Below are 27,721 nucleotides of genomic sequence, written 5' to 3'. Positions count from 1 at the left end.
TCAGCCCGCCGGTGCTGCTCGCCCCCTGCTGGCCCCCGGCCACCACGCCCCCCCGATCCACGGCCTGACCCCCTCCACTGGGCAGCTGGTGGACGGCTCTCAGATCCTCACTGTGCCCCAAAGACAGCTCAGCTTCAGCCCCGTGTTCACCACGCAGACCGGGCAGCTCGCCCTCCGACAGGCCACCGTGCTTTCAGGACCCCTGCAGCTGCAGTCGGCGCCCCCTACCGTCTTCCAGATGCCTGCACAGCTGGCTGGAACCTACACACCGGGGGGGCAGGGGCAGCGTGCCACCCTGGTCCACAGTCCCGCTCTCGGAAACCACATCACCCTGATCAACAGTTCAGGAGTTCTTCCGCCCGATCTCACGTCCATCTCGATCCTGAACGGCCCCTCGGTGGTTCAGGGGCTTCCCTTCGCCGCCCCGGCCCCTCAGAGCGCCATGGCAGACGGACAGCTGAGCCTCCAGCAGGCGTCCGTGGTGCTGCTGCCGGAGAGAGCCGTGCAGGAGGAGAGGATCGGCTCAGAGGAGACCTTCCACCAGCTACCACAGGTCAGAGACGCTCTGAACTAAAATCACCTCTACATGTTTGTTATTCATTAGAACCTCAGCTTGAAAATACTCCTCATATATCAGGTCAAGTCCATTAACGTCCAAAGAGTCACAAGAGGGCAGCGCCCCCCCCCCCCCTCTGTAACAAAGTGCGTCCATCTCATCTGTTGGTGTGACCTGTGGTGTAAAAGAGCTTTGAGTAGTTGGAAGACTAGAAAAGAACTTTACAAGCTCACGTCCATTTCCATTTTTTTTTATCAAGGTCTTTTTATTTTTAATTTTCAAATATATCACAAAAACATAAACAACAACAGCACAAACATAGGACAGTCAGAAAGGAAACCTGTCCAATCCCCAATTCCCCGAGTGCTGGCCTGCAGCCAGACAATGACAAGAAGAATAAACTGACATATAAACAAATAAATAACAGACAGAAAATAATAAAATACATTCAAAAACAAAACAGAAAGAAAAAAAAAAGAAAAGGAAAAACAATAAAACAATAAAAATGTTACATCGTTATGTTGTTAGCTGTCATATCTTCAACAAAAGATTAAAATGGTTGCCAAGTGATGTAGAATTTCTTGGTGCAACCTCTTATAGTATATCTGATTTTCTTTAAGTGGACAAGAAACATGACCTCCCTTATCCATCGGCCATATGTCGGGGGTGCAGCGTCCTTCCATTTAGATAATATTAGTCTTCTGGCCAAAAGGGAGCAAAAGGCTATCATATTGGTTTGGTGCCCATTAACAGGAGTGTTCACGTCCGTTTACACTTCAATCTGTGATGTTAAAGATGGATTCAGCTGAAGACGACTGATAGGAAAAGATCATTTTAAAACACTCATCGTTTCCTAACGTTTACCTTCCTGTTACTAAAACCATCTCAGGTGTAAAGTTCACTTTAAACTACCTCTCATATATTTCATTTTCTCTCTCTCTCTGGTTGCAGCAGTACGGACACGTCCTCCAGCAGGTCCCGGTTCAGCCCCCCTCTGCAGGTCTGCAGCCCTCTCCTCCTCCCCCTCCTCCTCCTCCTCCTCCTCCTCCCCCTCCTCCTCCTCCTCCTCCTGTGGTCACAGTCCTGCAGCCTCCACCTGAACCTCCTCTGGCTCCCGACCCCGCTGTGGAGATCCCCAAACTCCTGATCCCCCCCGCAGACCTGAGCCAAACGGTGGAGGATGCGGCGCACTCCCTGAGCCAGAACGAGGCCTTTATGCAACATCTGCAACAGGTCAGCGTGGCCAATCCCTGAATTCATTAAGTTAAGAAAACGTCTTTAAGAAGAAGCTGGATATGGAACACTAGATTCTCTTTTTCACCCTCTGTTTTTGTCGTTTCTTTCACAGCAAGCACTTAGCTCTCCGCTCACCTCGGACTTGTTGGTCGGGGGTCTGCCCGTGGTGCCGATGGACTCTCTAAACTCTCCGGTCCCCGATGAGACAGAGACTCAGCCTCATGTGTTCTCTGTTCAGGACTCGCACTCTGTGCTGTCTGACCCGTGTGCGGAGGATTCCCCGCTCCACTCAGACCAGGAGGACACACAGCTGATCTGCTCCCCCCTCGATCCGGTCCAGGAAACAGAGACACCAGAGACTCCGGCTGGTTTCTCCCCTCCTGCTGCGCCCGAGAGTTCAGTCCCCCAGACCCCGGCTCCGCAGCCTTGTGGCGAGTCACAAGTCCAGTACCAGATCCCTCATCAGGTCTCGCAGGCCTCGTTTGCCCAGAAAGCAGGACCAATCCAGCCGTATGTGTCCCAGCCTCAGTCCTCGGTCCAGAACAGTCCGCCTCCTCTGCGCGTCTCGGTGCCTCAGCAGCCGTCTGACCTCACGGCTGCTCCTGCGAGTCTCTCCACAGGAGGAGACGAGCCCGCTGTCCAACAGCACACACACAACAGTCAGTTTATACAACAAAATAAATATTCACAACCTTTCTGTCCCTGTGTCCCTGTAAGTCCTCTTCCTCCTCCTCCTCCTCATCTTCATCGTTGTGTCTGTTTTCAGAGCCAACAGCTGCCTTGGTCGTAGAGAGTAAAGCGTTTACTCTCGACGTCCATCCTTCCTCTCCTGCAGCGCCGGGTCTCCAGGTTCAGGGGCCCCCAGCTCCCAGTGAGGGGGCCCCCACCCAGAAGAGCCAGCAGACCAGCACCAAGGTGAGGAAAGACTAGCAAACCTCTTCCCTTTGTGCTGTCAATAACGGAATCAAACATAATTAGACTTTTGAATTCAAACATTTGTCAGAAGGAAGGAGAAGAACATACTGGAGAACAGGAAACATAATGCAGACAGTCTATGGTCAGGTACAGATATAAATGAAAATCATAGTTTTTAAAGGTCACATATGCTCCTCCTCTTCTTCAGTTTAAATAAGTCTCAGATCTCCTCAAAACATGTGTGTGAAGTTTCTTGTTCTAAATCCACTCTGATCCTGTATTTGATCATGTCTATAAACCCCTCTATTTCAGCCCTGCTCAGAACAGGCTGTTTCTGTGTCTGTACCTTTAAATATGTAAATGAGCTGTGTCTGACCACGCCCCCTCTCTGGAAGGGCTTGGGTGTACTCGGTCTTTCTCTCTCCATGTCCTATTGTTTACGGTGAGAAGGCAGACTCAGAGGGCAGAACAAACACCTAGCTGTGGGAGTGTCACCCACCTGGGGGAGGGGCTACTGCCCTTTGTGATGTCATGAAGGGAAAATCTCCAAACGGCCTGTTTGAGCACACATTTTCTGAAAAGTGGATCAGGGAGAAGACAGAGAGGATGGACTTTTCTCATCATTGGGGGGTTTGTAGACAGACTAGAGACACATGTTAGAGTTAGAGGAACATGGGGGAATTTAAGAGGATTTTATATATGTGACCTTTAAATAAAAGTCTTATGAATTCTCTTTGACCCACTAACTGATCGACAGTCTGATCCTTTCCGCTCTAATGATGTGAAATAACGTGTGTATTCATCTTTAAACTGATATAAAATGTGTGTGTGAAGCGTCCTCTGTGGGTTTAAACTGAATTGGCAGACTTTGAAATGATTTATTTTTTTGGTTAAATGCAGCAAACATTTCATTAATGAATTTAAAATGAACCCCGTGTGTCCCTCCTCTGATCTCCTCCTCCATGTTCGCTCTCTGCCAGCTGGCAGCTCCGCCCGAGCAGCAGAGAGACGAGAGGCTCACACCAGCAATGCGCCGGCACAGGTAAGAGAGCAGAGACTCACCATGATCCAATCACTCAGGAGAGGAAATGTGTGAAGATGTTCAGGATTCTGTCTCCTACATGCTCCAGATTCATTTAACAAAATTCTGTTTGTTTGAAACATATGACCCCTCCCTCTCCAGCTCTACTGATTAATATTAATAATAAGAAACCCCAAAAAATGTGACAAAGAAAAATGAAGTCAATGCTGAAGTGTAAAATCCTGCAGTTCCTGGAGTGTCCACTAGAGGCTGGCTGCAGAAGCACAGGAAGTCACATACACACCCATTCTAAAAAGTCTGTTTTTACAGCAGAGATTAACATGTTTACAGCCTGGTTCAAAAAACCAAATAGGTGTGATTAGCTCATGTCTCGATGGACACACACTGTACGGGGGGTGAATGTTTTGATGACTCATCAGTTTTGATTTGATGAAGGATAAGAGTTATTCACAATAAGGCGTGTAGCTGACCTGATTGACAGGTGGGCGCGGTGTAACGGTTTGTCAGGAGGTTTAAAACCCGCCTCAGCTCCAGCTCTCAGCCTGTCGTTAGGTTGACTGAAAGTTAGACTGAGACAGCATTTCCAGCATGGAGACCGCCATCGATGGGACTCCAGCGCCCCCTGCAGGAACAGACGGGGGACGTCACTCAGGCTTCAAACATTCATATTTACAGTCTGTGGTTTTAGCGACATTTTTTTAGAGATTGGACGGTGTATAGAGTCAGAAACTTGTGAGAGAAAAAGAGAGACATGTGAGAAAGGAGCCGGATTTGAAGCTGGGCCGCCCGCTCTCGAGGTATTTAACCTCTGTACATGAGGTGCACACACTAACCACAATGCTACCAGCGCCCCTACGAGCTACTTTTAACCGAGACTCTCTTGAGCTCATTTGATTTTCTTTTAATCTTTTCATGAGGTGAAGTTTGAGATTTGTGCTTTCATCCTTGAACTCATCCAACGTTTCTCTTTTATTTATTTAATCTGAACATGTCTGACCTTTAGTGTCTCTCTTTAACACATCAAAGGCTTCCTTTGACTTATAAATGTGGATATGATGAGCTGCAAAGAGGCTTTCTTCATACCTCGGTAACTATCGGCCCCCGATGTATTCACAGTCGGCTGGATTAAGTCTGATCCTGCAGTAATGTGTTTTAATCCAGGTCCTCCAGGACTCCTCATACTGCCCTGATTAAAAAACACTTCTACAGAAACTACAGATCCTGCTGACTACCTGACTCATGAGGGATAATATTTAGTGAGCAGGTCGTTATTACACGGCTGTGTTAAATACTTGATTCTCATTAGTTATGCATACAGTCTGCTATCCCTCAATAGATCACCGTTGCTAAGAAGAACAAATCGTTACTAAGGAGAGCAGACGGTTGCTAGGGAAGCAGCTCTATTCACAGATTCTGGAGGACTAACTGTGATCACATCAATCAGTAGAAAGAAGTCAGGAGTCTGTGGGCCTCATACCAGTCAGGACCCCCAGACGGTCGACTAGGCTTTGTGTCAACCTTTCATTTAAAATAATCAGATGTGAAATGTCTGAGACGCTGAGGGAACATCGAGTCTCTGTGTGTATCTTTGTGTGTAGCGACCTCAGGCTAACACTCACAGCTGTCATCATGTTTTCTTCAGATTCCAGCAGCAGATTTGTTCGGACCACCGAGCGGTCCACACCCCCTTCACCGGCCCGGCCTTTCCCACGCTGAAGGACGCTGTCAGACGCCTGCTGCCGTACCACACCTGTGCAGGTCACCTGCCCACTCAGGATGACTTCACCTCAGGTTGGTGGAACGATCAGTGCTCCCTGCTTATTCTGACCAAAGTCTGACTGAACTCTAAAGGAACATGTTGCACTTAAAATAGATTAAAATATTAACAAATCATCTATGGCAATGTACTCCATTTGGTTATTTTATTTAATACGGACAGAAATAATTTTGCAACATTTTGTAATTAAAGTTTTTTTTTATTTTTATTATTATATTTTACTTTCCCCCCCTTATTTTATAAATGTGTATATTTGTGCATGTGTATATCTTTTTTTCTTTTTTTTCCTTAGAATTTATTTAACTGTAATTGTGTGTCTTGGAAAATGTTTAAAACTCAATAAACATATTGTTAAAAAAAAAAAATAGATAAAAAATTCTGTTGCATACATTTAAAAGACTGAGATGTCTTCCTTTCATTGGGATAAAGAGTGAATTGAGTGAATGATGTTCCTCTTTCAGTGGATCAGGAGTTTGACAGTGTGTCCGGTTTCCTGCTGAAACGTACCAAGGACATGGTGAACAAATACAGGCAGCTACTGGTGAGAGAAGCTCAGGTAAGACACACCAAGCTCCGCCCTCTTTCTCTCTCTCTCTACCTGATTCATACGTGTGCGTCAAGTCTGGATCTCATCTTTTAGAAAAATAAATAAATGAACCGAGTTATTTTCTGTAGTGTTTGTAGCAGACTGCTGAATCTGTGTGTGTGTGTGTGTGTGTGTGTGTGTGTGTGTGTGTGTGTGTGTGTGTGTGTGTGTGTGTGTGTGTGTGTGTGTGTGTCCACAGCAGGACAGTCCGTCGGCAGAGATGGTGATGTTGGAGCGTCTCTTCCTTCAGGCTGAAAGAAGCTCTTTAGCCGAGGACAGACGGCGAGTCCGCAGAGACCCAGGTCAGAAAAAAATGTGTGTCTGTGTGAGTGCTGCATGGTGGCTCAGTGGTTAACTCTGTCGCCTCACAGCGAGGAGGTTCCTGGTTTGAATCCCTGTCTGTCAGGAGTCTCTCTGTGTGGTGTCTGACTGTTCTCCTCGTTCATGTGTGGGTTCTCTCCTGGTTCTCCGTCTTCCTCCCACAGTCCAAACACATGCTCGTTAGGTTAACTGCTGACTCTAAATTGTCCGTAGGTGTGAATGTGAGTGTGGCTGGTTGTCTGTCTTTATATGTCAGCTCTGTGATTGGCTGGTGATCAGTCCAGGGTGTAACCCCGCCTCTCGCCCAATGACAGCTGGGATCGACTCCAGCCCCCCCCCGCGGCCCTGAACAGAAAAAGCGGGTATAGATGATGGATGTCTGTGTGTATTTATCAGTCTTTAGTTTTAAACCTCAACACAGAGACAGAAAACTGAATCAGTGACTCTCTCTCTCTTTTTGTAACTCTCTGAGCGGAGCCTCGGAGCGCGCCACTTAACCTCCGTATTTGCTCGGGAGCAGCTCCCAGGTGTGAGCGTGTAATTAAGCCGTGTAAATGTGGAGTGGAGGTCGTGCTGAGAAAGACTCGGTGTGATGACAAGAAAATTACAGCCCAGAGGTTAAGAGCAAATTAAAGCCGGGTTGTTATGATAATTATTAAGTTTGGAGAGAAAAAAAAAAGGGGGGAAGAGGGCTCGGGGAAACGTCTGGATGTCGGACGTTAATCAGGAAGCTGAATAAATGTGTTTACTCTGGATCAGGGATCGTTTATTTAGATATTTTATTTGCAGGAACTCATTTAAAGAATGAGTTTATATTTATTTGAATGAATGGAAATATATTTGAGATGAACGCTGGTTGGAGGGACATTCTGTTATTTTCCAGACACTAGAATCCCTGCTGGGTTGATATGCAATCTCGATCCCCTGGTAAAGAAGCTGCAGGCCGGACTTGAACCCGGGCCACCCGCTTGGAGGCTGTACATGGGGTGCCCGCTTATCGCTAGACCGTCAGCGCCCCTCACAGGAGCATGAAAATATCAAAACGATCTTCTCTTGTCTCTCTCCTCAGAGTCCTTCATGATGGCCTTGGCTTCATCAGCGTCTTCCCCCAACAGTGCCCCCTCCTCCTCCTCCTCCTCCTCTGGCCCCTCCCACTCCTGCTCCTCCGGCAGCCCCTCCTCCCCCCCGGCCTGGACCCGACTGTCCGACCGACCCCCCGGCCTGAAGACGTACCGCTCCAGCTCCCGCGGGGCCCTCAGGCTCACCATCAAGCAGGAGTCCGGCTCCCGGAAGGTGGTGCACAACTCGGCCTGCGACCCGGGACTCAAGAGGGACCACACGGGTCAGCTGACCAACGGGGGGGGTGGCGGCGCCGTGACCGAACGCCACCCTCAGGCACCGAACGGAGCGCCCCAGCATTCTCGGCAGGACCAGGATGTGTCAAACGGAGCTCTGCCTTGTGACTCAGTAGAGACAACGCCCGGTTCCAAAAGTAAAGCCCCAAAACCTGCTCTCTCCATGCCGGGGGGGGACGGACGCTTCGAGCTGAGAGGTGACGTTGGCGCCCCCAAACTGAAATGCTTCAGGGCGGACGCGTCGCCTCGGTCGGAGCAGAGCTTCAGCCCCCCTCCGCCTCCCCCTCCCCCCCTCCAAGAGGACAACATGCTCAGTGAACATCTGCAGAGTGCCATCGACAGCATCCTGGAGCTGCAGCGCCTGCAGGGCCCCTCCGCAGCCCCGAGCAGGGCGCCGTCCGGCCCCTCACTGGACCAGGCGGTCACCAGCATCATGGGGGGGCACCTGTGAGGTAACCCCGCCCCCTGACAAGATGTCCAGGTGGGATCAAAACATAAAACTTCTTATCTGTTCCTGGAGCTGAAAGAGATTTAGTTTGAGCGAGCGAGCGAGAGGAGAGAGAGTCCAGAGGCACTATAAAGAGAAAGCAGACAGCAGCACTATAGTCCCATAGGTGTTAGATACTTCATTTGATGTTTGTGGAAAAAAAAAGTCTATTTGAATAGGAGCTCTATTGTTTCAGTGGTAGTGAAGTCATTCAGAGGTTTACGACACTTCATCAGCGTATAGAATATAAGAAGTCATAGTGAGGATACCGAGCAACACGTGGAGATTATTCCATCCTTTTTATAAGATTTCTTTACAAAAATGTGAACTTTCTTTTTTGCATAGTGCCAAGCTTCCAGGGTATTTATTTTGATAATCTGTGCCAACTGTGTTTTCAGATGAGTTGAGCAAAGCAGCGAGTGTGTGTGTGTGTGTATGTGTGTGTGCATCCTGCAGCGGGACAGTGCATAAACCCCCCCGCCCGCCCTGCAGGCTTCCATCATCTCCGCTTATCGAATGAAAACTCCAAAGAATTTGTGACTTGCTACATCCTGAGTACACCAGCAGACGTCCTTGTGTTGTGTCTCTTTGTCGAAGCAGAAAGAAGCCGAGGGGAACACGAAGAAGAAAGAGATTTGTGCTTTTTTTTTTTTTCAAAGTTCAGAGCCTTGTTGTTTTTTATTCACGCTGGAGTCTGACTGTGAAACACTTCCAGTTTTTAGAGACATGAAAACGTGTCCCATGTGTGACGTATTAATAACATTTAAAGCAATAATGATTCGGGGGTTTGTTAGCAGCGGTGCTGGTGCAGGAAGGAGGAGGAAAACAAACAGGTCGTTTCCACTGCACGGTGTCGCTCAACTTGAAACTTTTCCATATCCAGAGGTCGTCGATAGACCCTGCTACCTTCTTGGTATTCTTCGGGTGTTCGGCTGAGGTTCAAAGAGAGCTGAGTAGATACTAAACGGTGATTTGGAAACACTGCAGACAACCACTAGGCCAGAGGGGGAAAGGATTTTTTTTTCATCGGTTGTCTGCAGCAGCAGCTTTGCAAAGATCTGAAACACACACACAGCAAAAAGGTAAAAACTCCCTGAAGCTGCATCTTCTCAGAGAAGAGATAAAAATAGTCAAGATCTTGAGAAAAGGGCGTTACCTTCCTGTGAAGGGTAAACAGAGAAAATCAAATGTATGGATGCATGTCCACTTTGGGCTTCCATAGTTTTCTTAATTTCTCTGTGTGCAATGTTGAGTTAAAAAGTGCAAAATGAGACTTTGAGACATCTCACTTAAAGGAGCAGTATGTAACTCTGACCCCTAGTGGTTAAAGTGGGTACTGCAGTCTAAATTCTAAACATCATAGAGAGCTGTCCCCCCCCCCCCCCCTCTAGAGTCCATGCTCACACAGGTCACCATGTGGTGGATACTGAAGCTTCAGTGTTTATCCAGCTCTGCATGGGTCTGTAAACCTTTCTGTGTTCTAACCTCTCTCCATTTTTCAAAAGCATCTCCAATATTGATCCTAGTTTGAGCACACAAAAACAGTCGAGTCGAGCCGGTGCCGTGCAGTGTGGGAAAACGAGGCCAGACAGTTTTTTCATGACAGAAGGATTCTTCTCTCTGTTGTCACTGAAGCCCTGAGTAGTTTAGAAATCATGTTTCAAACATGTGTGAGGGTCACTTCATGACACCAACACTGCAGGTTGTTTCCCCCCCAACACAGCGTTCAGAACGTCAGCCTCTCTGCATCATCAAACAGCCTTTAAACCAAAATAAAAGACGAGAAATCATCCGCTTCACATTCTCACATCTACAGTCCTCTTCATGCTTTAGGTTATCCGTTTGAATTCATCCACGATGAGTCGAATATTTTAACGCAGCGTTTGTGGAGCGATAAAGCTCCTGCGACCTTTTCTGTTAATGTGACAATCTTATTGGTCCGTTTGGGGAAACTGTCAGAGATGAGGTTTCTTGGTGTAACTTGTGCAAAAGATTCTTTCACCTTAAAGGTCAAAATGTTAAAAAGCTGCACATTTCTCCTCAAGATGAAGTGATAATGTGTTTTTGCAGATTGAGGAGGGGGAGAAGGTTCGACTCTGGATATGAAAATGTTTGTGACATGCCTTATTGTTTACTCTTCATACCTTTAATTTGCCAAAAGAAGATCATCGATGTGATGTTAGAAACGCTTCCAGAGATTTGTGGCTACGATCAAACAGGCCGTTTTATTTTTTTAAATCTCATTTTTATTTGAATTTAAACGTCACATTTTCTTTTGTTGGAAAAAAACAAAAGGAGTTATAATATGCAGTAATTTAGTGATGTAATCCTCGACAGTAGTACGGGGAGGGAAACACGCCAGAGATTTTATAAACGAGTTGAGAAACGCACTTTGATACCACTCGTTGCTCTACGCTGCTTACGAGCCACCAGTTAGCTTAGCTTAGCATAAGGAGCTGGGAGGAGAACAGCTCACCTGACTGTTTGGAAAGGGAACTAAATCAGCCAGATTGTTTTCTATAAACACACCGTGTGAGAGATCGGTTGGTTAAAGAAGCGGTTAACAGCTAAAATATTCTCTCGACGTGGAGGAGACCAAAAGTGAGCTCAAAGAGTAGTTAACTAAGATTCACCTGGTGGACAACAATAGAACTACAAACAAATTAAAAACATATATTGTTAAGTCTCCATGTGACAACAAGTTCACTTTATCAATTTATTATGTTAAAGCAACAATATGAAGAAGTTCAGTTTGGCGCCGACTGAAGGTCTCTGAGTGTAACTGCACCCGTCTGTTCCTGCAGGGGGCGCTGGAGTCCCATCGATGGCGGTCTCCATGCTGGAAATGCTGTATCAGTCTAACTTTCAGTCAACCTAACGACAGGCTGAGAGCTGGAGCTGAGGCGGGTTTTAAGGCCGCTTAGCTTACTTGGTTGTTGCTCGTCCATAGACCTTGACCTCGGTGACGGCGTCCATCCATGTGGGTCCGAAGAACACAATCTTCAGCTCCTATGAGCCGCCAGCTCGTTCCTTTTTTATCGGTTATCAGTTGAGCACAGCTCTGTTGGTGCAGTCAAAATGTGCGCTATGCTAAACTCAAGCTAATTAAACGAGCTAACCTACAGTAGGGCGCCATGAACAGCTGTTAGCGGGTGAAAGAAAGTTCACTGTTCCTCTTCAACATGTGTGAGTCCTTCTACTGCAGTTTCCTGTGTCCTGACCAGGTGTGCCCAATTTACCAATCATTAGCTCCTCACTAACAGTTGGTGAGGAAATGACATCACCCTGCAACTCGTCAGCACTGGGAGTTGTAGTTTTCTCCCGAGCCTCACTCCAGCCATTTTGGTGCCCTAGGAGAGATTAGGATTTGGCTTTTCCAACACCTGAGGCTGCCACTTGGTCCACGTCCATGTTTCATACAGTCGATGGTTTCAGTGCAGGCAGGACAACAAGCTGCGTCTCACCTTGTGTTATGCTAAGCTAACGTGCTGCTGGCTTTAAATTGAGCGTACAGACATGAGTGGTATGAATCTTTTTCTGTTAAAGGAAGCGTCTCTTTGGGTTTGATTAAATGTCGGGTGTCCCCCCCCGCCCCCCCTCAGAGGTTTCTCTGTGATGCAGTAAAGATGTCAGAGTGTTTTTCAAACACAGGATTGCACTCCTCGTCTCCGCTACACTTTAAAAAAAAAAAAAAAAGAAAAAAAGGGAAAATCCACCAAAATATTTTAGTTTTCCTGAAACTTGTGCCCGTATTTTCTCGTCTTAATGAAAGATGTTTGTTTGGTGGAATCCCTTTACTGAAGCCGCCTCATGTGCCATTGTTTTTGTCTGCAGTGTCGAACACTGACCGGTTTTTAAATCAGCATTCTGCATGTTGAGCCATTTTTTGGTATTTATTTATTTGTTAACGTATTTTATTTATGTATTTATTCTTTTTTTCCTGACTGAACTGTGAAACCAGGGGAGCTCATAACTCTACACTAATTCAGACACTAAACATTCGACTGACAGATTGTTCTGATGCCAAAATCAAGAGGCCTTAATCCAGCAAAACTAGATTGTAAAAAAAAGAAAAAGAAAGAAAAACGTGTCATTCCTGACAAAAAAAAAGATCCACCTGAAGACTCCTTTGAGCTGAAAGTCACGAGTGATTCATATATGAAATGTTAACAAACGCTTTTGTACTCATTTTTACAGACTATTTATTAAACTGTGATTTTGTAAGAAATAAAAGAAGAAACAATGAATGTGCTCGTGTGTGTGTAGACAGCTTCTTTTTTTTTTTTACCAACACAAGTCGCAGGTTCATTAATACAAACATTACTTTATTATTTTGTATCATTCACAATTTAGGAAAACAAAACAGCTGGCAGGCTAACATCCAGGAAGAAAGAAAGAAAGCAGCTGTGTTGTAAAGAAATTCATCGCGCTCTAAAAAGATAAATGTGCCTTGCAAAGACGGAGGGGGAGGGGCTTAGTGTTCAAAACATCACATGACAGTCGGCATCTCTTCTCTGTGCGGGTTTGGATTGTGTGAAACGACGTCGTGGTGAAAAAAAACAAAAAAACGGTTGAAAGCTGAAGCGAGTTGACGCCCCGCTGCTGTGACACGTCTCCCGTCAGGTTTTGGGGATTAAGAGGCACGTTAAAACACGAGCCATAGAGAGTCCCAGCCGTCAGGAGAAATCAGCAGCAGGACGGAAACATCAGGAGATTAAATGATGGAGGTAACGAGCCGACTGTACCGTGGGTAGCATTCATCTCCCCCTGCAGAAACACGACCTGTGAGACGCAGCCCAGCGGCACCTTGAAGCCCAACCCGTCTTTTAGAAAAGGAAACGGGGCGTCAACGTGTTTCTGGGGGAATCTCACCTTCCATCTATTGACTTAAAACAGACAATAGACTGAAAGCTGAAGCACGGCAGAGTGTTAAATAATTTAAATTCATTAAAACAACCCTCTCTCTGCAAAGTCTTTTTCTCTCAGACGGTTCTTCATGTCACCAGGAATTAACCAAAACATTGTCATGACAACAGCGTTAACAGAGATTTCAGTCCAGGCTGGTCCACGACTTCATCCGTCTGTTGCTTTAAAAAAAGTCAGGTGTCCGGCCTCAAGTCTGTAGCAGCTCCTGGTCCTCGTGCAGACTCGTCAGTTGAGTTTGATGGGCAGGTCCTCTCCGTACTTGCGGAGGAACTTGCTGTGGTTGTGGTCGACGGACCACAGAGGAGGGAGGTGTCGAGGCTGCATGGTGTTGAGGAAGTGCTGCCTCCAGCGACGCTCCAGCTCCATCAGACCCTGAAGGCCCTGCCCGGCTTGAGCCTGGACCACCTTCAGACCGTGAGGTACGTACGCCTCGTTGAAGATCCTTCAGGAGGAGAGAGGAGCAGTCAGACTTTTTACAACGCACCTTAAAGCTGTTTATGTACATGCAAACTCTTTAAAGGCTTTATATGTGATGTTTTAATCCAGCAGATGTCGCCCTTGAGCACCAGCATGAAACCAAAACAACTCGCGCTGCATTGTTGTGTTAGCATGCTAATGCTAGCGATCTTTATTATGCTCGTATCTTCACACTGCATGTAAATTTACCTGAAATGAGCGTGATCTAGAAACACAGTTAAGCAGTGAGTACAGTATGTTATTCTTCTTTTCTCTAGTCCCTCAATTAAACAACTTTTATACACGAGGGGAGGAGTCAGCCGGCCGTCCGGGCGATGTGAACAAAGTGAAGATAGGACTCTGAAAACTCTGAAAACATCACAGACAGTGGGACTCGGGTGTTACACCCATTGTAGACAGTCATGACTCACAGAGTTATTTTCAGAGGATATTCTTGATTTCTACATTTAAGTGAGAAACATCACATAGAAAGACTTTAATGTGAGGCAGGCGGCCCCCTGAAATCTTCCTGAGTTGGTTGTTTAAACATGCTCCTTACAGCGGGACACTTCACCCCGCTATGAAAGAATACTGGCTCCTGGTGCGTTAAAGTTTATCAGTTTTTACATGCGAGTCATGTGGGATCACTGCTAAGGACTAGAGGTTGAGTTTTATTTGAGAGCATGATTAAAGTGTTTCAAACAAGAGGAGTATAAATAAGAGGATCATGGGCTGGTTAATCTGTAGACCTCCTGAGGACATGACGCCTCTAGTCGTCAAGCAACATCAGAAACACGACATCAGTTTCATTAAACAGCTGTGAGATTAATCCCACCCTGCAGACCCGGTGACTGACCTCACAGCGTGTTACTCAGACCCCTCTAGCCTCTGACTAAACTGCAGACCGTGATGTTAAACGTGTAGTGACTCGATAACGAGCGAGCGTGTGAACTGAAGATGCTAAAGCTCCCGGTGGTTATACATCATTATGGCTCCAGGAGGGGCGGGGTTAAATTCAGGAACCCCAGTCTGATAGAGCAATCGATCTTGATTAGTTTGCACGCGCCGTGTACAGAGGCTGTAGTCCTCGGAGCGGGCCGCTGGGTTTGAATATGATTTTTTTAAACCAGCCGACAATTTCAGGAAATCATTTTTAGCCCAACAAGATTATTTGGGAGGATTTACAGTAAAATAAAAATAGTAATGATTTAAAATAATCTTTGTGTTCTGTTGAGCTTGTTTTTATTGAAAGTTAATCTTTATAACAAGACCCTCGGTGTGATCTCACCTGGTCTCCAATCCGGCGGCTTGCTGCAGCACGTCGTCCGTCAGCTCCTCCTCCTCCTCGTTCACGTTCAGGAAACTCTTGATCAGAGCCTGCAGCTCGTCTCGCCGCTGCTCGGGGAGTCCGTCCCCGGCGGTGAGCAGAGCGCGCGCCGCCGAACGGACCCGCCGTCGGTCCGAGTCCTCCAGCAGACGCACGCCCTCCTCGCAGCCCTGAGGGGCGGAGAACTCGTCGGCCAGCTTCTGCTTCAGGACGCTGTCGTGCACGTTGGAGGCGGCGTGGCAGCTGGTGCACAGCAGCAGGATGTCATGGGAGTTGTGGTCCTTCATCTCGGTGGGAAAGTGACGCCTGTACTCGTGTGGCACGATGTTTTTCCTGTTGAGATCGGTGAGACAGGAGTGATGTGAGGTGATGAAAATATGAAAACATGACTCAGCAATAAAACAGAAACATGTTCAGAACAGATATGATCATTTTAGTTTAGTCATCTTAATTTGTGATTTGAAACGTATCGAAGATGTCCGACCTGATGTATGAATCTGCTTTTCCACAGACCACACACAGATTCTCTTTAGCAGTGAGATAATAATCCTGCTGGGAGTCGGGACGTCCCGACGGCTCGAACAGAAGCCGGACAACGAAAGGCTCTTCACTCTGCAGCACTGGGTCAGAACACAGGTTTCATTTAGAGGATCTTCAGATTAATGCAGAGAATATGACACATAAGACCATTATACACTTTACATGCAGTGTTCATTTAAAGGAGAATCAGCAGATAATCAAACATTCTTCAGGCTCGACCACACAGAGACGCATCGCTACGTGTCACCAGATAAACCATTGTTCCCATATGGTACAGCTCACTCTCCAGGCGCTCTTATCTGCCGCGGCGCGATGCGTATTTCTAACAGTTTTTGGGTGTACATAAATCGGGGGGAGCTCGGAGAAGAATTTTGACTCTTGGCAGAAGCAGCCGATCAAATCTAGTAAAAGGTTACCTCCGCTTAGTATGACTTTCCCCCCTCCTCGTCTGGGTGCAAAGAAACGGCGAGACCTCTACGTTTGCTCAAATCCATCCCCCCCCCACTTATTTTATTTGGTCTCCCTCATGCACATGCAGCCCCGCTCGGCAGGCACTCCCAGCTGCGCTCAGCGTCTCTCTGTGATCGGGGTCTTACTCCTCCGTTTTCTCAACACATGAAGTTTAAAACCAGAACCAGAATCTTAAAAAGCTTCATGAGTGAGGGAGATATTTGAAAGGTTTTGTGTTGTAGCTTAAAAACTTTCTGATGTTGTGTTTTTAATGTCATGTTGAGAGTTTTCTAGAGTACCTCCTATTCCTTTATCTAGGTACCATTTGGCTTTCTTCTTGTCGCAGGTACACAGAGGCTGGCCGTCTGGAGCGTGGAGGAAACAGTTATCATAGAGAGGAGACTTCCTAGAAAACAAAGAGAAGGCTTGATTGCGGACTTGAAGGTTTTTGTTTCCCAGTAACAAATCTTAAACTTCAACATTTAGAAAACCTAGAGCTGGTGGATTAAATCATTGAATCGTGTATTTAACCCTCAGACATCAGTTTAATTTACGACCCTCTTAAGTCACTAAGGACAAACATTTCCAAGCCAAAAAACTGATATAAAAATAGAACAGATTGATATTTTTTCTACTTTTTTCTGCATAAATCTCTTAAACAACTTCAGCCCTGCTCAAAACTACCAAACATTCAATCATTTTTAGGAATTTAACCCTTTAAATGCCAGTTTGATTACTTGATGTCACTGTTGTTATTTATGAAAAAAATAAAAAAAAACACAAAAATTAGTTATTTTCCATTTAACAAATATTTGCTGGCTGGGGGATTTTTTTCAAATCAGTCTTGGATATGTCAAAGATTATCCAAAATATTGACTTTGATGCATTGTTAGTTTTTCTGGAGTGTCAAATTTAAGATGTAGTTCCCTGTTTGGACATTGGAGGAAAAATGTCCAATTTACAAAAACTGATATAAAATTAAAACAGATTCATATTTTTTTCTACTTTTTTTGCATAAATCTCTTAAACAACTTCAGCCCTGCTCAAAACTATCAAATATTGAATAATTATCAGGAATTTAACCCTTTAAATGTCAGTTTGATTACATGATTCTGGCATTTAAAGGGTTAAATTCCTAAAAATGATTGAATGTTTGATAGCGTTGAGCAGGGCTGAAGTTGTTTGAGAGATTCATGCAAAATAAAAATATCAATCTGTTCTATTTTTATATCAGTTTTTTGGAAGTGGACATTTTTGTCCTTAATGACTTCAGAGGGTCGTAAACATGTTTCAGTGTTCTATTGATATATTAAAAAATTTAAATGTGCATTCCAAAATGTGTCAAAAGAGAGCCTTTCTTACAAAAAATGTGATCCATATGCACTAACAGACTAAATGATGACCAGATGAAGAGGAAACATTTCACCAAATGGACAAAAATGTCCATAATGATGCAAGAGGGTTAATGGAGCTTCTGACAGAAGACTACAAACTGAGCAGATTGAATCTCAGCTGTCGTATTAAAACAGTTTCCATAATGCGATGTTCCCTCCTCACCTGGCGGAGTAGCCCACCCCCAGCGGTTTCCTCTTGTTGTTCTTTCGAGGGTCTGGGACTTGCTGATCTCCAGACTCGGGGCTTTCATAAGCGGGCGGCTTCCGCGTCCTCCGCTTCCTCTCTCCGTCGGCGTTCCTGTCGTCTCCTCCGTCTCCTCCTCGGCCTCTGAAGGGAACGTCCACCAGGCCCTGGCAGCGGGACGCCAGCTCCGAGTAGGAGCACCCGCTGGAATAGGCGGCCCCGGCTTCAGAGTGGAGGCCGAGCAGACGGAGGAAGAGGGCGATGGAAACCTGGGCGTCTCTGGCAGCGTAGATCATCTGGTGGAGAGAGAGAGAGAGAGAGAGAGAGAGAGAGAGAGAGAGAGCGGATGACCAATAACGAGGGACGGTTTCAAGCTGCTGCTTCCAGGATTTCTCTTTTGATTGATGTCACTCTACACAGAAACAAGACGCTCTCCTGCATGAGGTACAGATTCAAAACATGATTATTTAAACTCCTTCCCATGAAATGTAGTTTTTCTGTCGATTTGTCAGCTGGCTCGTAACACTACAATACCCAAAAGCCTTTGCAACAGTAACCACACAATCAAGGGTGGATGAATGTGTTCCTGGTTCTCTTTTCAGACAGAATCTTAAAATGGACTGAAGCAGAAAATACTTTGACGCCAAAGTGACCCCCCTGCCGTGCCGTCAGCGGAGGAAGTAACCGAGGTGTTACAGGGGCGAGACGGGAACCGCAGAGCCAGCGAGGTAGAACCCTGCTGAGTGTGTGTGTGTGTGTGTGTGAAGCTCCCGCTGTGCTCTCTCGTGCTTCTGCACTGTCTCCCTGCACTGTGAAGTCATGTGACTTGGAGTCAATATGAACATCTAAATGAGGGCGGAGCTTCTTCACAGCGCTGTTGTGGACTTGCACTAAGCAGAGGGTTTTTGATAAAACAGAATAAACACTTATTCTTAACAACAGACTCGTTTATAAACCATCATGATTTGACTAAATATGTCCAAACAACCTCAGAGCTGACAGAGCCTCGTGCCCCCCCGAGATCTTTGGCGCCCCGACTAAGGGGGCTCAGACCCCAGGTTGGGACCCAATGATGTACAAGATGTCCTTTTATTCGATGCACTGATCGGATTTTCACCATTTGGAGTGTTTGAGACGCTCTTTGGAAAGGGATACATGTAACCCTGGAGGTTTCTTGTGATTTTTTTATATTTTGAAAAACTGATTTATGAACAGATGTGAACAATGAGCCGTATGAGATATGTGAGGAGGTCTGTACTCCATGAATCACCTGCTCCATGGTCAGTTGATCTGCCTCCCAGTCACTGCAGCGCAGCTCCAGAGATTTATCCAGAGAAACATTCAACAGATCGGCTGCCAGAGACTTCAGACTCAGGCCGTTAGTCACCGAAGTTTGCCTGAAAACAGAGACGAGTTTAACAGGATCGTTTTAAGATGAAGCATCACAAAAAACAAAAAGAGGAGAAAAGGCTGACAAACTCTACCTCTGTCTTAAGGCGATGTAGCGCAGGTCGACTGTACACGACATCGACAGGCCGTAGTCACGCGTCAGGCGCTTCCCGTCTTCATAGCAGCCGACGCCGACTTTCAAAACGTGGGGGTCTCTGAGGACTTCCATTAAGCTGAGGGGGAACGCCTGCCGGTCGCTGCGAAACGCCAGCAGCCTCACCAGGACGCACAGACCTGAATATGAGGCCAACTGTAACAGGGAGACTGCAGACGTCCGGCCTTTCACCGACACCTGCAACGAGAAACGACAGACAGGTCAGACACGACGTCAGAGAGGATTAGAAATATTTGAGGTGACGTGAAGGGAAAACTCCAACCTTGTTGTTATACTGGTGTGAATGACACTGGATGTTAAATATTAGGTGTTAAGTTTCGTTAGATTTTTGCTCCAGTCGTTATTTACTCAGGAGTAAACCGCTTTCATGTCTTTAAGCGAAACTTTGATGATTCACTTTCGGATCGATTTTTTTCCTCTATTAATAAAAAGATTGCTGATTGCAGTATGTAACTCTGACCCCCCCCCCCACAGGTCACCATGTGGTGGACTCTGAAGCTTCAGTGTTTATCCAGCTCTGCATGGGTCTGTAAACCTTTCTGTGTTCTAACCTCTCTCCATTTTTCAAAAGCATCTCCAATATTGATCCTAGTTTGAGCACGTTTCTGCTCGTGGAGCTTATTAGAAACATGCAGAGGCTTTTTAGGTCGGGTACAATCACTTCTATCTGAACCACTTCTCTTGACTGCTCCCATCACTGCAATGGACCACCTAATCATTCTGAAACTAAAGAGAGAAGAAGAGGCGGCACGTCTTCACATGCATGAAGCTCGAACTAGACGTCTGATATTTTTATCCAGGTTCTTTTGGATAATCGTTTATTGGAGTCAAATCATAGTCGTTCTTATCTGGAAACACCTGCCTGGTTTTGTGTCTATATGACACCTGCAGGAATGACTGGACTCTATAACTCTATCTGTAAATGAATCGTGCAGGGTGGATTTTTCCTCTTCATATGTAAAAGCATGCAAAAGGTAATTCTTACGCCTTCGGTCTTTACCCATTCACAGTCGAGCCCCAGCACGGGGAACACCGACAGCTCCTTCTGCAGCAGCGGCCACAGCTGCTGCCACTCTTCTTCAGAGCTCACCATCACAGGCTTCACTCCCAGCAGCTGCTCAGAAGACGGCATCTTCACAACGGGGGGCTGCTGAAAGGTCTGACACTCCACGGCCTTGAACTCCTTCTCTTGTACGGGGTCTTTATACTCCACAGCCGTAAACGTCTTTTCAACAGGACACGGAGCGTCCACGGGATCGGCCACCTTCTGGATGAAAGGCAGCCTCTTCCGCTTCGTCCGGTAAACTCGCCATATGAGCAGTCCTCCTAAGGTCGCCCCTAACACCGTCGTTATGACGGCAGTTAAAGGCCCTCGATGAGACATGATGATTTGTGGTGAGCTGGTTGGAAAGTGCAAAACCTGGAGTCAAAAACACACCAGATGAGTTGATCCTTCAGGGTCAGAGGTCAATGTTTCAACGAGCAGGTTTTACCTTTCTGTGTCAGTGGGATGACATGTAGACCGGGCTCTGCGTCTGTGCTCTGGACTCGAAATTCATCTTTCTAGGACAAAACAAAAAGGTACATTTTAAGTAAATTATAGAACCTGATAGCTGCATTCATGTACCGTCACGATTGGGATGCACACGTGCGATAGTCACATCACAGGACGTGTGATCTGTAGCTGTAAACAAACGCACTTTAAGGTAACGCTGATGTCCCTGATGGAGGAGAACTAACACTGTTATTGAAATGCCTTTTATAAATCACAGCATGTCAGTTCTCCAACTCGCTCATGTTTCTTTTTTGATACAAATTATTCTAAATGCAGCTTCAGGATTGTTGACAAAGTCCAGCAGGTTCTCTCATATTACTCCGGTTTTATTCTCCTCGCATTGGATTCTAAATTGGCGGCAGTAGCTCAGTCTGTAGGGACTTGGGTTGGGAACCGGAGGGTCGCCGGTTCAAGTCCCGGTGCGGACCAAAAATATGGAAGTTGATTCCTGAGCACGGCACCGAACCCCGTCCCCACCACCAGCTCAGGAGCACCCGCTGTGGGCCGTCCCGTCACTCTGACATGTCTCCATTAGTTCATGTCCACAGGATCCTGTTTCTGTGTTCATGACTCAGAGTGTAGAAACTGAAACTTCCCCTCGAGGGATCAAATAAAGTGAATCTTACTAAGTGTCAGAATTTATCTTAAAATCTGTGTTTTTGTTTATAAAGGTCTGAATCATGTTTACACCTCTGACCAGGTCCATCCCTAAACCCCCCACAGACCCCTCAGACCAGGTCCATCCCTAAACCCCCCACAGACCCCTCAGACCAGGTCCATCCCTAAACCCCCCGCAGACCCCTCAGACCAGGTCCATCCCTAAACCCCCCGCAGACCCGGTCCTCAGACCAGGTCCATCCCTAAACCCCCCGCAGACTAGGTCCTCAGACCAGGTCCATCCCTAAACCCCCCGCAGACCAGGTCCTCAGGTCAGGTCCTCAGACCAGGTCCTCAGGGGTCTACTTGTTGTGATTAATGTCAGACTGAAAGCTGATCTCACGCCCTGATGACGTCATTAGGCTGAAACTCGTCTACGTGTTCCTCTCTTTGACCTTTAACCCCTCCCACATACAGGTGTCTACAGGTAACCGCGTCACAGATAATGTAAATAAAAGATTCACATTTAAAACTAAAGAAAATCATAATAAAGGTGAGGTATGCTGACGTCACTAACCAGGTGTAACACCTGTCCCAGGTTAAAGGTTGACAACATATAAAGCTTAACTTGAGTCTTTGTTTCTCTTTAAAGAGTTTAATGTTTATATTTGATGCTAACACTTAGCAGCTAACGTTAGCATAGCTTCTTCTCCCCTCAGTGTCTCCTGTGAAGAAACACCGGAAACAAACCGGAAACGTGTTGTCACCTTCTTCAAATAAACTCTCATTTAAAAACAACATTAGATCTTTTCGATGTTTTTATTCTTTCTGTCGCTGAGGGAAACGTTAGCCTGGTTAGCCACAACAGCTAGCCGGCTAACTCGCTAGCTTCACGCTCGTGCAGTTTTGCGACTTTTGAGATAAAATGTTTAAAACGAAGATTCATCACAAACATGTTAACTTCACTAATACGTGACAGCTGAGTCTTACCTTTACGTTTTTAACCAACTCAACGCCAGTTTCTCACACATGTACCTTTGCTTTTTTATGCTAATCTGAGCCATGTCTTCCGGGCTGTTTTTATAACCACGTAGCTCCGCAGGTAGCGCCCCCTGCCAGACAGGAGGGGAACTTCAACCCCTGCCGGACAGGAGGGGAACTACAACCCCTGCCGGACAGGAGGGGAACTACAACCCCTGCCGGACAGGAGGGGAACTACAACCCCTGCCGGACAGGAGGGGAACTACAGCTACAACAACTACGACACACTTTGAGAGCTTCACAAGAGAACTTATTTTATTCTTCTAATGACTTTATTATCCATAAATCCTCACTTCATTTCATTGCTCTTTTGTTTTTTATTATTATTTTTTATTTATATTCTTTTGTAAGTCCAGTTGATTTTAACTACTTCCTTTTCTCTAGTTACACAAAGGACAAAAACAAAACAACACAACTTCTGCTCACATTTTTTATTGCTGCTGCTATTTTTGCATAAATCTGTACTTTATATTTTATTTAGACATGCCTATTGCTGCTACTGCGTACAGTATATTATTTGTATATAACTTTTTTTTATCTGTGTGCTGTCCTTTGGTGTTACCTGCTGCTGAGGGAACCTTCCCAAGGGATTAATAAAGTTCCTATCTATCTATTTAATGCTTCAGCTGTTTTGATTGTTATTTCATTCTATATCGAATACCTTCCTCTTACCATCTTTAAGATTCATCTTCTCTTGTTTTAAAGCTTCTAACCACTTTTTTTATTGTTTCTCTCTCTTTTAATTGAATTGATTTTTATTTTATTTATTCATATACTTTATTAATCCCTGAGGGGAAATTCTGGTTATTGAGAGACATGCTTCTCACACACATGCACAAACAGGAGCTGTGGACGTGTATTAATGGAGAGATGTCCAAGTGGAAGTGACCTGGCACCTCTCCAGCTACCAGACCTACTTTCACAATATGGTCTGCATCTTTCCAACCCAAGTCCCTACGGACTGAGCTACTGATGCTTATTTATCTTCTTACATCGTTGGTCCTCTTGGTCTCAACCTCAGTTGCTTAGGTTCCTGTGTTGCCTGAGTAATCATGATGCCTGACTTCCTATGATGTTCGGGTTCTTATGTTTTATAGAGTATTGTCAAGAGGAAGACGAGAGACACCAGACACCAACAATACAGACGAGCTGAAGGACGTTATCAAAGCGACCTGAGCTTCCATAAACACCTCCGTGCCACGCTGCAGTGATGGAGCAGGTTGTGCAAAATGAGCGTCGACCGAGAACTGAGCGCATTCATAAACATTCTTTACAGCGAGTCGACAAATCCTTCTTTTGATTGGTCTGATCATGTAATATTCTAATATTTTAAGATACTGGATTCTTGACTTTCATGAGCTGAGGCTTCAAATATTTCCCTTTATGTTAAACGAATCCAGAATATACGAAGGCTTCACTTTTTGAATTAAAGTACGGTGACAAAAACTTCATTTTCCCCACGATATTCAAATTTTTGAGATGCACCTGTACTTTTTATTTCATATTTTCTTTTTTCATTCTGATGTGATTTTTAAAGTTTGAGTGCAAAGACTTCAAACGTAAGCTATGTTGATAGAAAATAACCTTAACAACATTTTCTGGACCCTGAAAAACACTCTGCATCTTAGAACATATTTAGTGTTTGAAAAATGTATAAGAGTTACATCCAACCAACATGGATATTAGGGGTGGGGATCCCTGTAAGAGGCTGCATGCACCTCACAATCTGAACTGTTGATATTTCAGTCTAATAAAAACTGAACTGAACACAAACTCTACAGACGACTGAACAATGGCAGGAACTTTTTAAACAATGAAACTTGTTCAAAATGAAGTGTGCTACCGCTTCAGTAATTTAAAAAAATTAAAAAGCATATTTGCTATTAATATAATAAAAATATCGATACTTGGCCGTCCATGAGACGATATAATATCGCCACGATACTCTGCTGTATCGACCCCTCACCTCTAATGGATATAACAGGACATCTGACTGACTGTGTGCTCGGTTAGTTTGCAGTTTAACAATAAACACATCCCTTTAATAATCAGTTAAATTCTGTGGAAACCTCTGATCTGTGAGAAGCATGATGTTTGCTTCCTCTCGCTCTCAAAACATATTTTTAAATAATCTTTGAAAACAGATTTCAGGACGCTGTCAACATTCAAACATGAAGAACAAAGACCACGTCGTCCTCTACCACCATCAATTTATTCAATCTTTCAGCTTCAACGTTTCTCCAAAGACGTGGAATAAAGTAATGAAATAATTACAAAATGGAAAAATAGATCAGATCATATTCACAGGCTTGATTTAAAAAAATAAAAACATGACAGAGAGAAAGGAGACAGTGAGAGATGAAACCGTTTTTTTGATCTCCCTGTAGTTTACTGTCGACCTCCGCCAGCCGAAGACGGCTGGCGGAGGTCGGGTTGAGTCAGCACCAACACTGACTCACCTGTGAGGATCAAGGTCACCTGTGAGGTCAAATCATCGACTTTAGTGCTTGTGCAAAATAAAAATTGAGAAACCAACTTCTTAAAAAAATAAGATAAGAGGTGGTGAAACAGAAGAAGACTCATCCTACTGCGTTAAATAAAAAAAACAAGAATGTTAGCACACAACGTAAAAGAGTGAAGAAGAAAACGAGAAGTACTGATGTGTACTAACTATGACAGACTGAGCACAGGTAAGAGAGGCAACCAGTCGGGCACCACCACCAGGTCCGCAATGATTGTTGCTGCAATGATACCCTATTTACAGTGAGATGCTTCACATCCAATCACAGGATGCGACAGACGGAAACACAGATTTCTCTTCAAAAAATAAACATCAAAGTAAAGCAGCTGTCCCTTCACAAAATCTCTTTACATCACATTAAAAATTAGCACTGCTGTAAGCTGTGTGTACAGTATAGATTCTTTATAGATATATATATATATATATATATTTTATGTATAATATATACGGTCATTTCTTGTATACAGGAACATGTCTCGCTGTAGCTAGCCTGTGCCTTTGGCACGATTACTTACATCTCTTCTGTTAGATTCCAAAGCTATTTAAAATATACTTAATGCATAAAAATAAAGATTTGGCATCGTCTCACTCTACTCTTCTGATTGGGAAGTTAATCATGAGAACTTCTTGTGTGGAAGCTGAGTTCCCTCAGTGCTGCAGTTCCTCTGCCAGGCGAGGGAGATCTCGTTCTGTCAATGGGGGGGGGGGGCTGGATTGAGCAAAAGCGGGTGGGAGACGGGAGCAACCACACCTGGGTAGGTTATCGGGGGGCTGACAGGGGGGTGGGTGTGGCTCAACACAGATATTCCACGGGGTAAAGACGAGCGCTCCACAGCATGAACAAAACGAGACAGACAAAGCTAATGAATCGTCCGGGGAGCTGCGCTCTCGTTTACAGCAGCCTGTTTTCTTTTCCTCCCCTCAGTGCTGTGCAGAGTTCTGCTCCCTGCTGATCCGCCCCCCCCCCCCCGCTCTCCTCGGTCTCCCCGTTCTTTTTGTTGCCCTGCTGAGCTTGACCGCTGAAACGGAGATTAAGAGAGACAGAAAGTTGTTGCCCGCTCTTCTCGAGTCGATCACACGTCTGCCCTTTGATTAAACGCCCTCCTTATAGTCCGGGCCTTTTCTAATCTCTGGTCGGTCTTCAGAGCTGGATCTCAAAGGTCTTGTGCAGCTCGGTGGAGAAGGGGTTTGTCGGGGAGGGCGTGGTGCGCTGGCGGGAGCGGCCCTCCAAGGCTGCCCACTGGGCCTCAAAGTTATCTTCCTGCGGCCCCGGAGGCGGCTGGGTGGCGGGGGAGGATGGAGCGAGTTGGGAGGGAGCAGCCCAGTTGTCTGATCCGTTAAAGGTGGCGTTGCCGTTGGAGGGCTGGAGGGGAGCAGGGTGCACTATGGCGGGCGGCGGGGGTTTGATAAAGGGGCTGACGCTGCCCACAGCCTGGATATCATGCTGGGTTGTTGTGGAGGTCGGGAGCGGGTAGGGCCCGGGCTGCGTGGCTGAGCCGAACACGTTAGCCACCATCTGTGAGGGCGTGATGCCGACCACTGGCACGCTGGGCTGAGGGAACGGCAGCCCGTTCGGCATCGGGTAGGCCGGAGCCTGAGCGTGGAAGGCGGGCTGGCGAGGGGGCAACATGGGCACGGCGGAGGGCAGAGAGGACATAAAGGCCACCGGGGGAACGGAGGGAACAGGAGCCACGGGCATCGGCACAACGGGAGCTGTGAAGGGCTGAGCAGGGGGAGGGGCCGCCGCCAGGATCGGGTTGGTCGGCGGGGCTCGGACAGACTTGGTGACCTCTTCTAACCACCGGTCTGCTTCTGAGGGCGTGCGTCTGTGAGACGATAAGACTGGAGAGGATGACGGGGGGACCACGATCACCGGGGTGGGGGATGTCCAGTTACTTCCTGTGACAGAGGCAAACAAAGTGAGACAAACATCAGGTCCAGGAAACAAGCGAGACAGATGAACATTTTTTTGTTTGTTGTTTTTTTGTTTTCTTTCTCCTTTGACTCTTCTTCTCTTTCTTTTAATTTAATTTTATTCTTTCATTTTATATAACTAATTTGTTTCTTTGCCCTTCCTTAAGATGTTAAATATCGTAGAGAAAGGGAAGAAAACCTCGATGGAGGGAAACATTTATGAATTTATGTAACTCAGATCCAAGCTACCTCAGTTTTACTTCAAGCTCCTTTAAATAAACTGTAAAACATGTTTCTGTGTTGTAAGTGTTATTTTTAGTATTTCCACTGGGGGGACACATCCTGTTTAACACCACACCACTTATAAAAATGTTAAATATTGACATCCTTATGTTGAATATAAAATATGTGTACTGTATGTTAAGACATGATGACAATAAAAAGTAGTAATAAAAAAAAGACAGATGAAAGCGGCGCAGCAAGCCCGGTCTGCGTCGCTATGTGTCCCAGCTTGCTTTGAGCAGCGAAGCAGCCGCTTGCAATACACAATGAATGTGGGGCAATCAAGTCAGGTCACGTGCAGAGGGAGATGGTGATGGCTGCACATGCACGCTGGTATAAAGGACGCAGCTTTAGGTGTTAAAAATGTGTCTTAAGCCTGGCTCACACTGATTTACCCCCGATTGTATAAAAGTCGGGATGGCATGTCAGCTCACACTGCAAGAGTGAAATCAGGACGGAGTGTTGACAGTTATAAATAAAGTTTCATTTGAAAAAAACAAAGGATGAGGGTTGGTGAAAGAGAAGGAAGGGGACGTTTTTGTAGGACAGATGATATATGGATACAAGTTTCAGAAAAGTGCTGCACTGATGATCTGTACTAAAAACAAAAACAAACAAACAAAAAAAAAAACGCCGGGTTGTGTCCTGCCGCTGGTCGCCATGACTACAGTCCTCCCTTGTCTCTTGTGATTATA

The 27,721-nt window shown here is 45.8% G+C and overlaps 3 protein-coding genes across 11 annotated transcripts in view; 1 reads left to right on the top strand and 2 right to left on the bottom strand.

The window, feature by feature from the left end:
• Positions 1-10,776, top strand: part of si:ch211-168d23.3 (BRD4-interacting chromatin-remodeling complex-associated protein) — a 16,363-nt gene extending 5,587 nt beyond the window's left edge. The window contains exons 6-14 of one of the 2 annotated variants that reach the window (XM_061063126.1): positions 1-553; positions 1,508-1,789; positions 1,905-2,451; positions 2,559-2,707; positions 3,688-3,749; positions 5,392-5,540; positions 5,988-6,082; positions 6,312-6,414; positions 7,503-10,776. The exon at positions 1-553 is cut by the window's left edge and continues 977 nt beyond it. In XM_061063126.1, the coding sequence (XP_060919109.1) occupies positions 1-553; positions 1,508-1,789; positions 1,905-2,451; positions 2,559-2,707; positions 3,688-3,749; positions 5,392-5,540; positions 5,988-6,082; positions 6,312-6,414; positions 7,503-8,239 (2,677 nt within the window). In that variant the 3' untranslated portion in view covers positions 8,240-10,776. The remainder of the gene's footprint in view (positions 554-1,507; positions 1,790-1,904; positions 2,452-2,558; positions 2,708-3,687; positions 3,750-5,391; positions 5,541-5,987; positions 6,083-6,311; positions 6,415-7,502) is intronic. The other variant, XM_061063127.1, reaches the window with a different exon arrangement.
• A 1,803-nt stretch (positions 10,777-12,579) lies between these two features.
• On the bottom strand, positions 12,580-22,388 carry exd2 (exonuclease 3'-5' domain containing 2). 3 transcript variants are annotated; one of them, XM_061062409.1, is made up of 10 exons: positions 22,259-22,388; positions 20,610-20,679; positions 20,102-20,536; positions 19,037-19,293; positions 18,823-18,949; positions 17,532-17,848; positions 16,274-16,380; positions 15,469-15,604; positions 14,946-15,317; positions 12,580-13,643 (listed from the first exon to the last, which is right to left on the bottom strand). In XM_061062409.1, exons 3-10 carry the CDS (start codon positions 20,498-20,500, stop codon positions 13,427-13,429), a joined length of 1,932 nt encoding a protein of 643 aa, XP_060918392.1. In that variant the 5' UTR covers positions 20,501-20,536; positions 20,610-20,679; positions 22,259-22,388; the 3' UTR covers positions 12,580-13,426. The 3 variants fall into 3 exon arrangements, with proteins under 3 accessions (XP_060918392.1, XP_060918394.1, XP_060918393.1); XM_061062411.1 differs by having other exon boundaries at positions 20,117-20,536; XM_061062410.1 differs by having other exon boundaries at positions 20,102-20,516.
• A 2,114-nt stretch (positions 22,389-24,502) lies between these two features.
• Positions 24,503-27,721, bottom strand: part of numb (NUMB endocytic adaptor protein) — a 53,949-nt gene continuing 50,730 nt past the window's right edge. For all 6 annotated transcript variants that reach the window (XM_061062402.1, XM_061062406.1, XM_061062403.1 and 3 more), the window contains one exon: positions 24,503-26,729. In XM_061062402.1, coding sequence (XP_060918385.1) covers positions 25,972-26,729 — 758 coding nt within the window. In that variant the 3' untranslated portion in view covers positions 24,503-25,971. The remainder of the gene's footprint in view (positions 26,730-27,721) is intronic.

This window comes from Labrus mixtus, chromosome 18 (assembly GCF_963584025.1).
Source record: "Labrus mixtus chromosome 18, fLabMix1.1, whole genome shotgun sequence".
NCBI lineage: Eukaryota > Metazoa > Chordata > Actinopteri > Labriformes > Labridae > Labrus > Labrus mixtus.
This window is presented reverse-complemented; position numbering and strand designations above follow the sequence as displayed.

What these genes read in the sequence shown, in the direction of transcription:
- exd2 (XM_061062409.1), bottom strand. Translation starts at nt 20,500, where the DNA reads ATGTCTCATCGAGGGCCTTTAACTGCCGTCATAACGACGGTGTTAGGG. An exon ending in AAAGCAGATTCATACATCAG is followed by an intron (nt 15,318 to 15,468) that starts GTCGGACATCTT and finishes CGATCTCAACAG; the next exon opens with GAAAAACATCGTGCCACACG. An exon ending in GCCGCCGGATTGGAGACCAG is followed by an intron (nt 13,644 to 14,945) that starts GTGAGATCACAC and finishes CTCCTCCTGAAG; the next exon opens with GATCTTCAACGAGGCGTACG.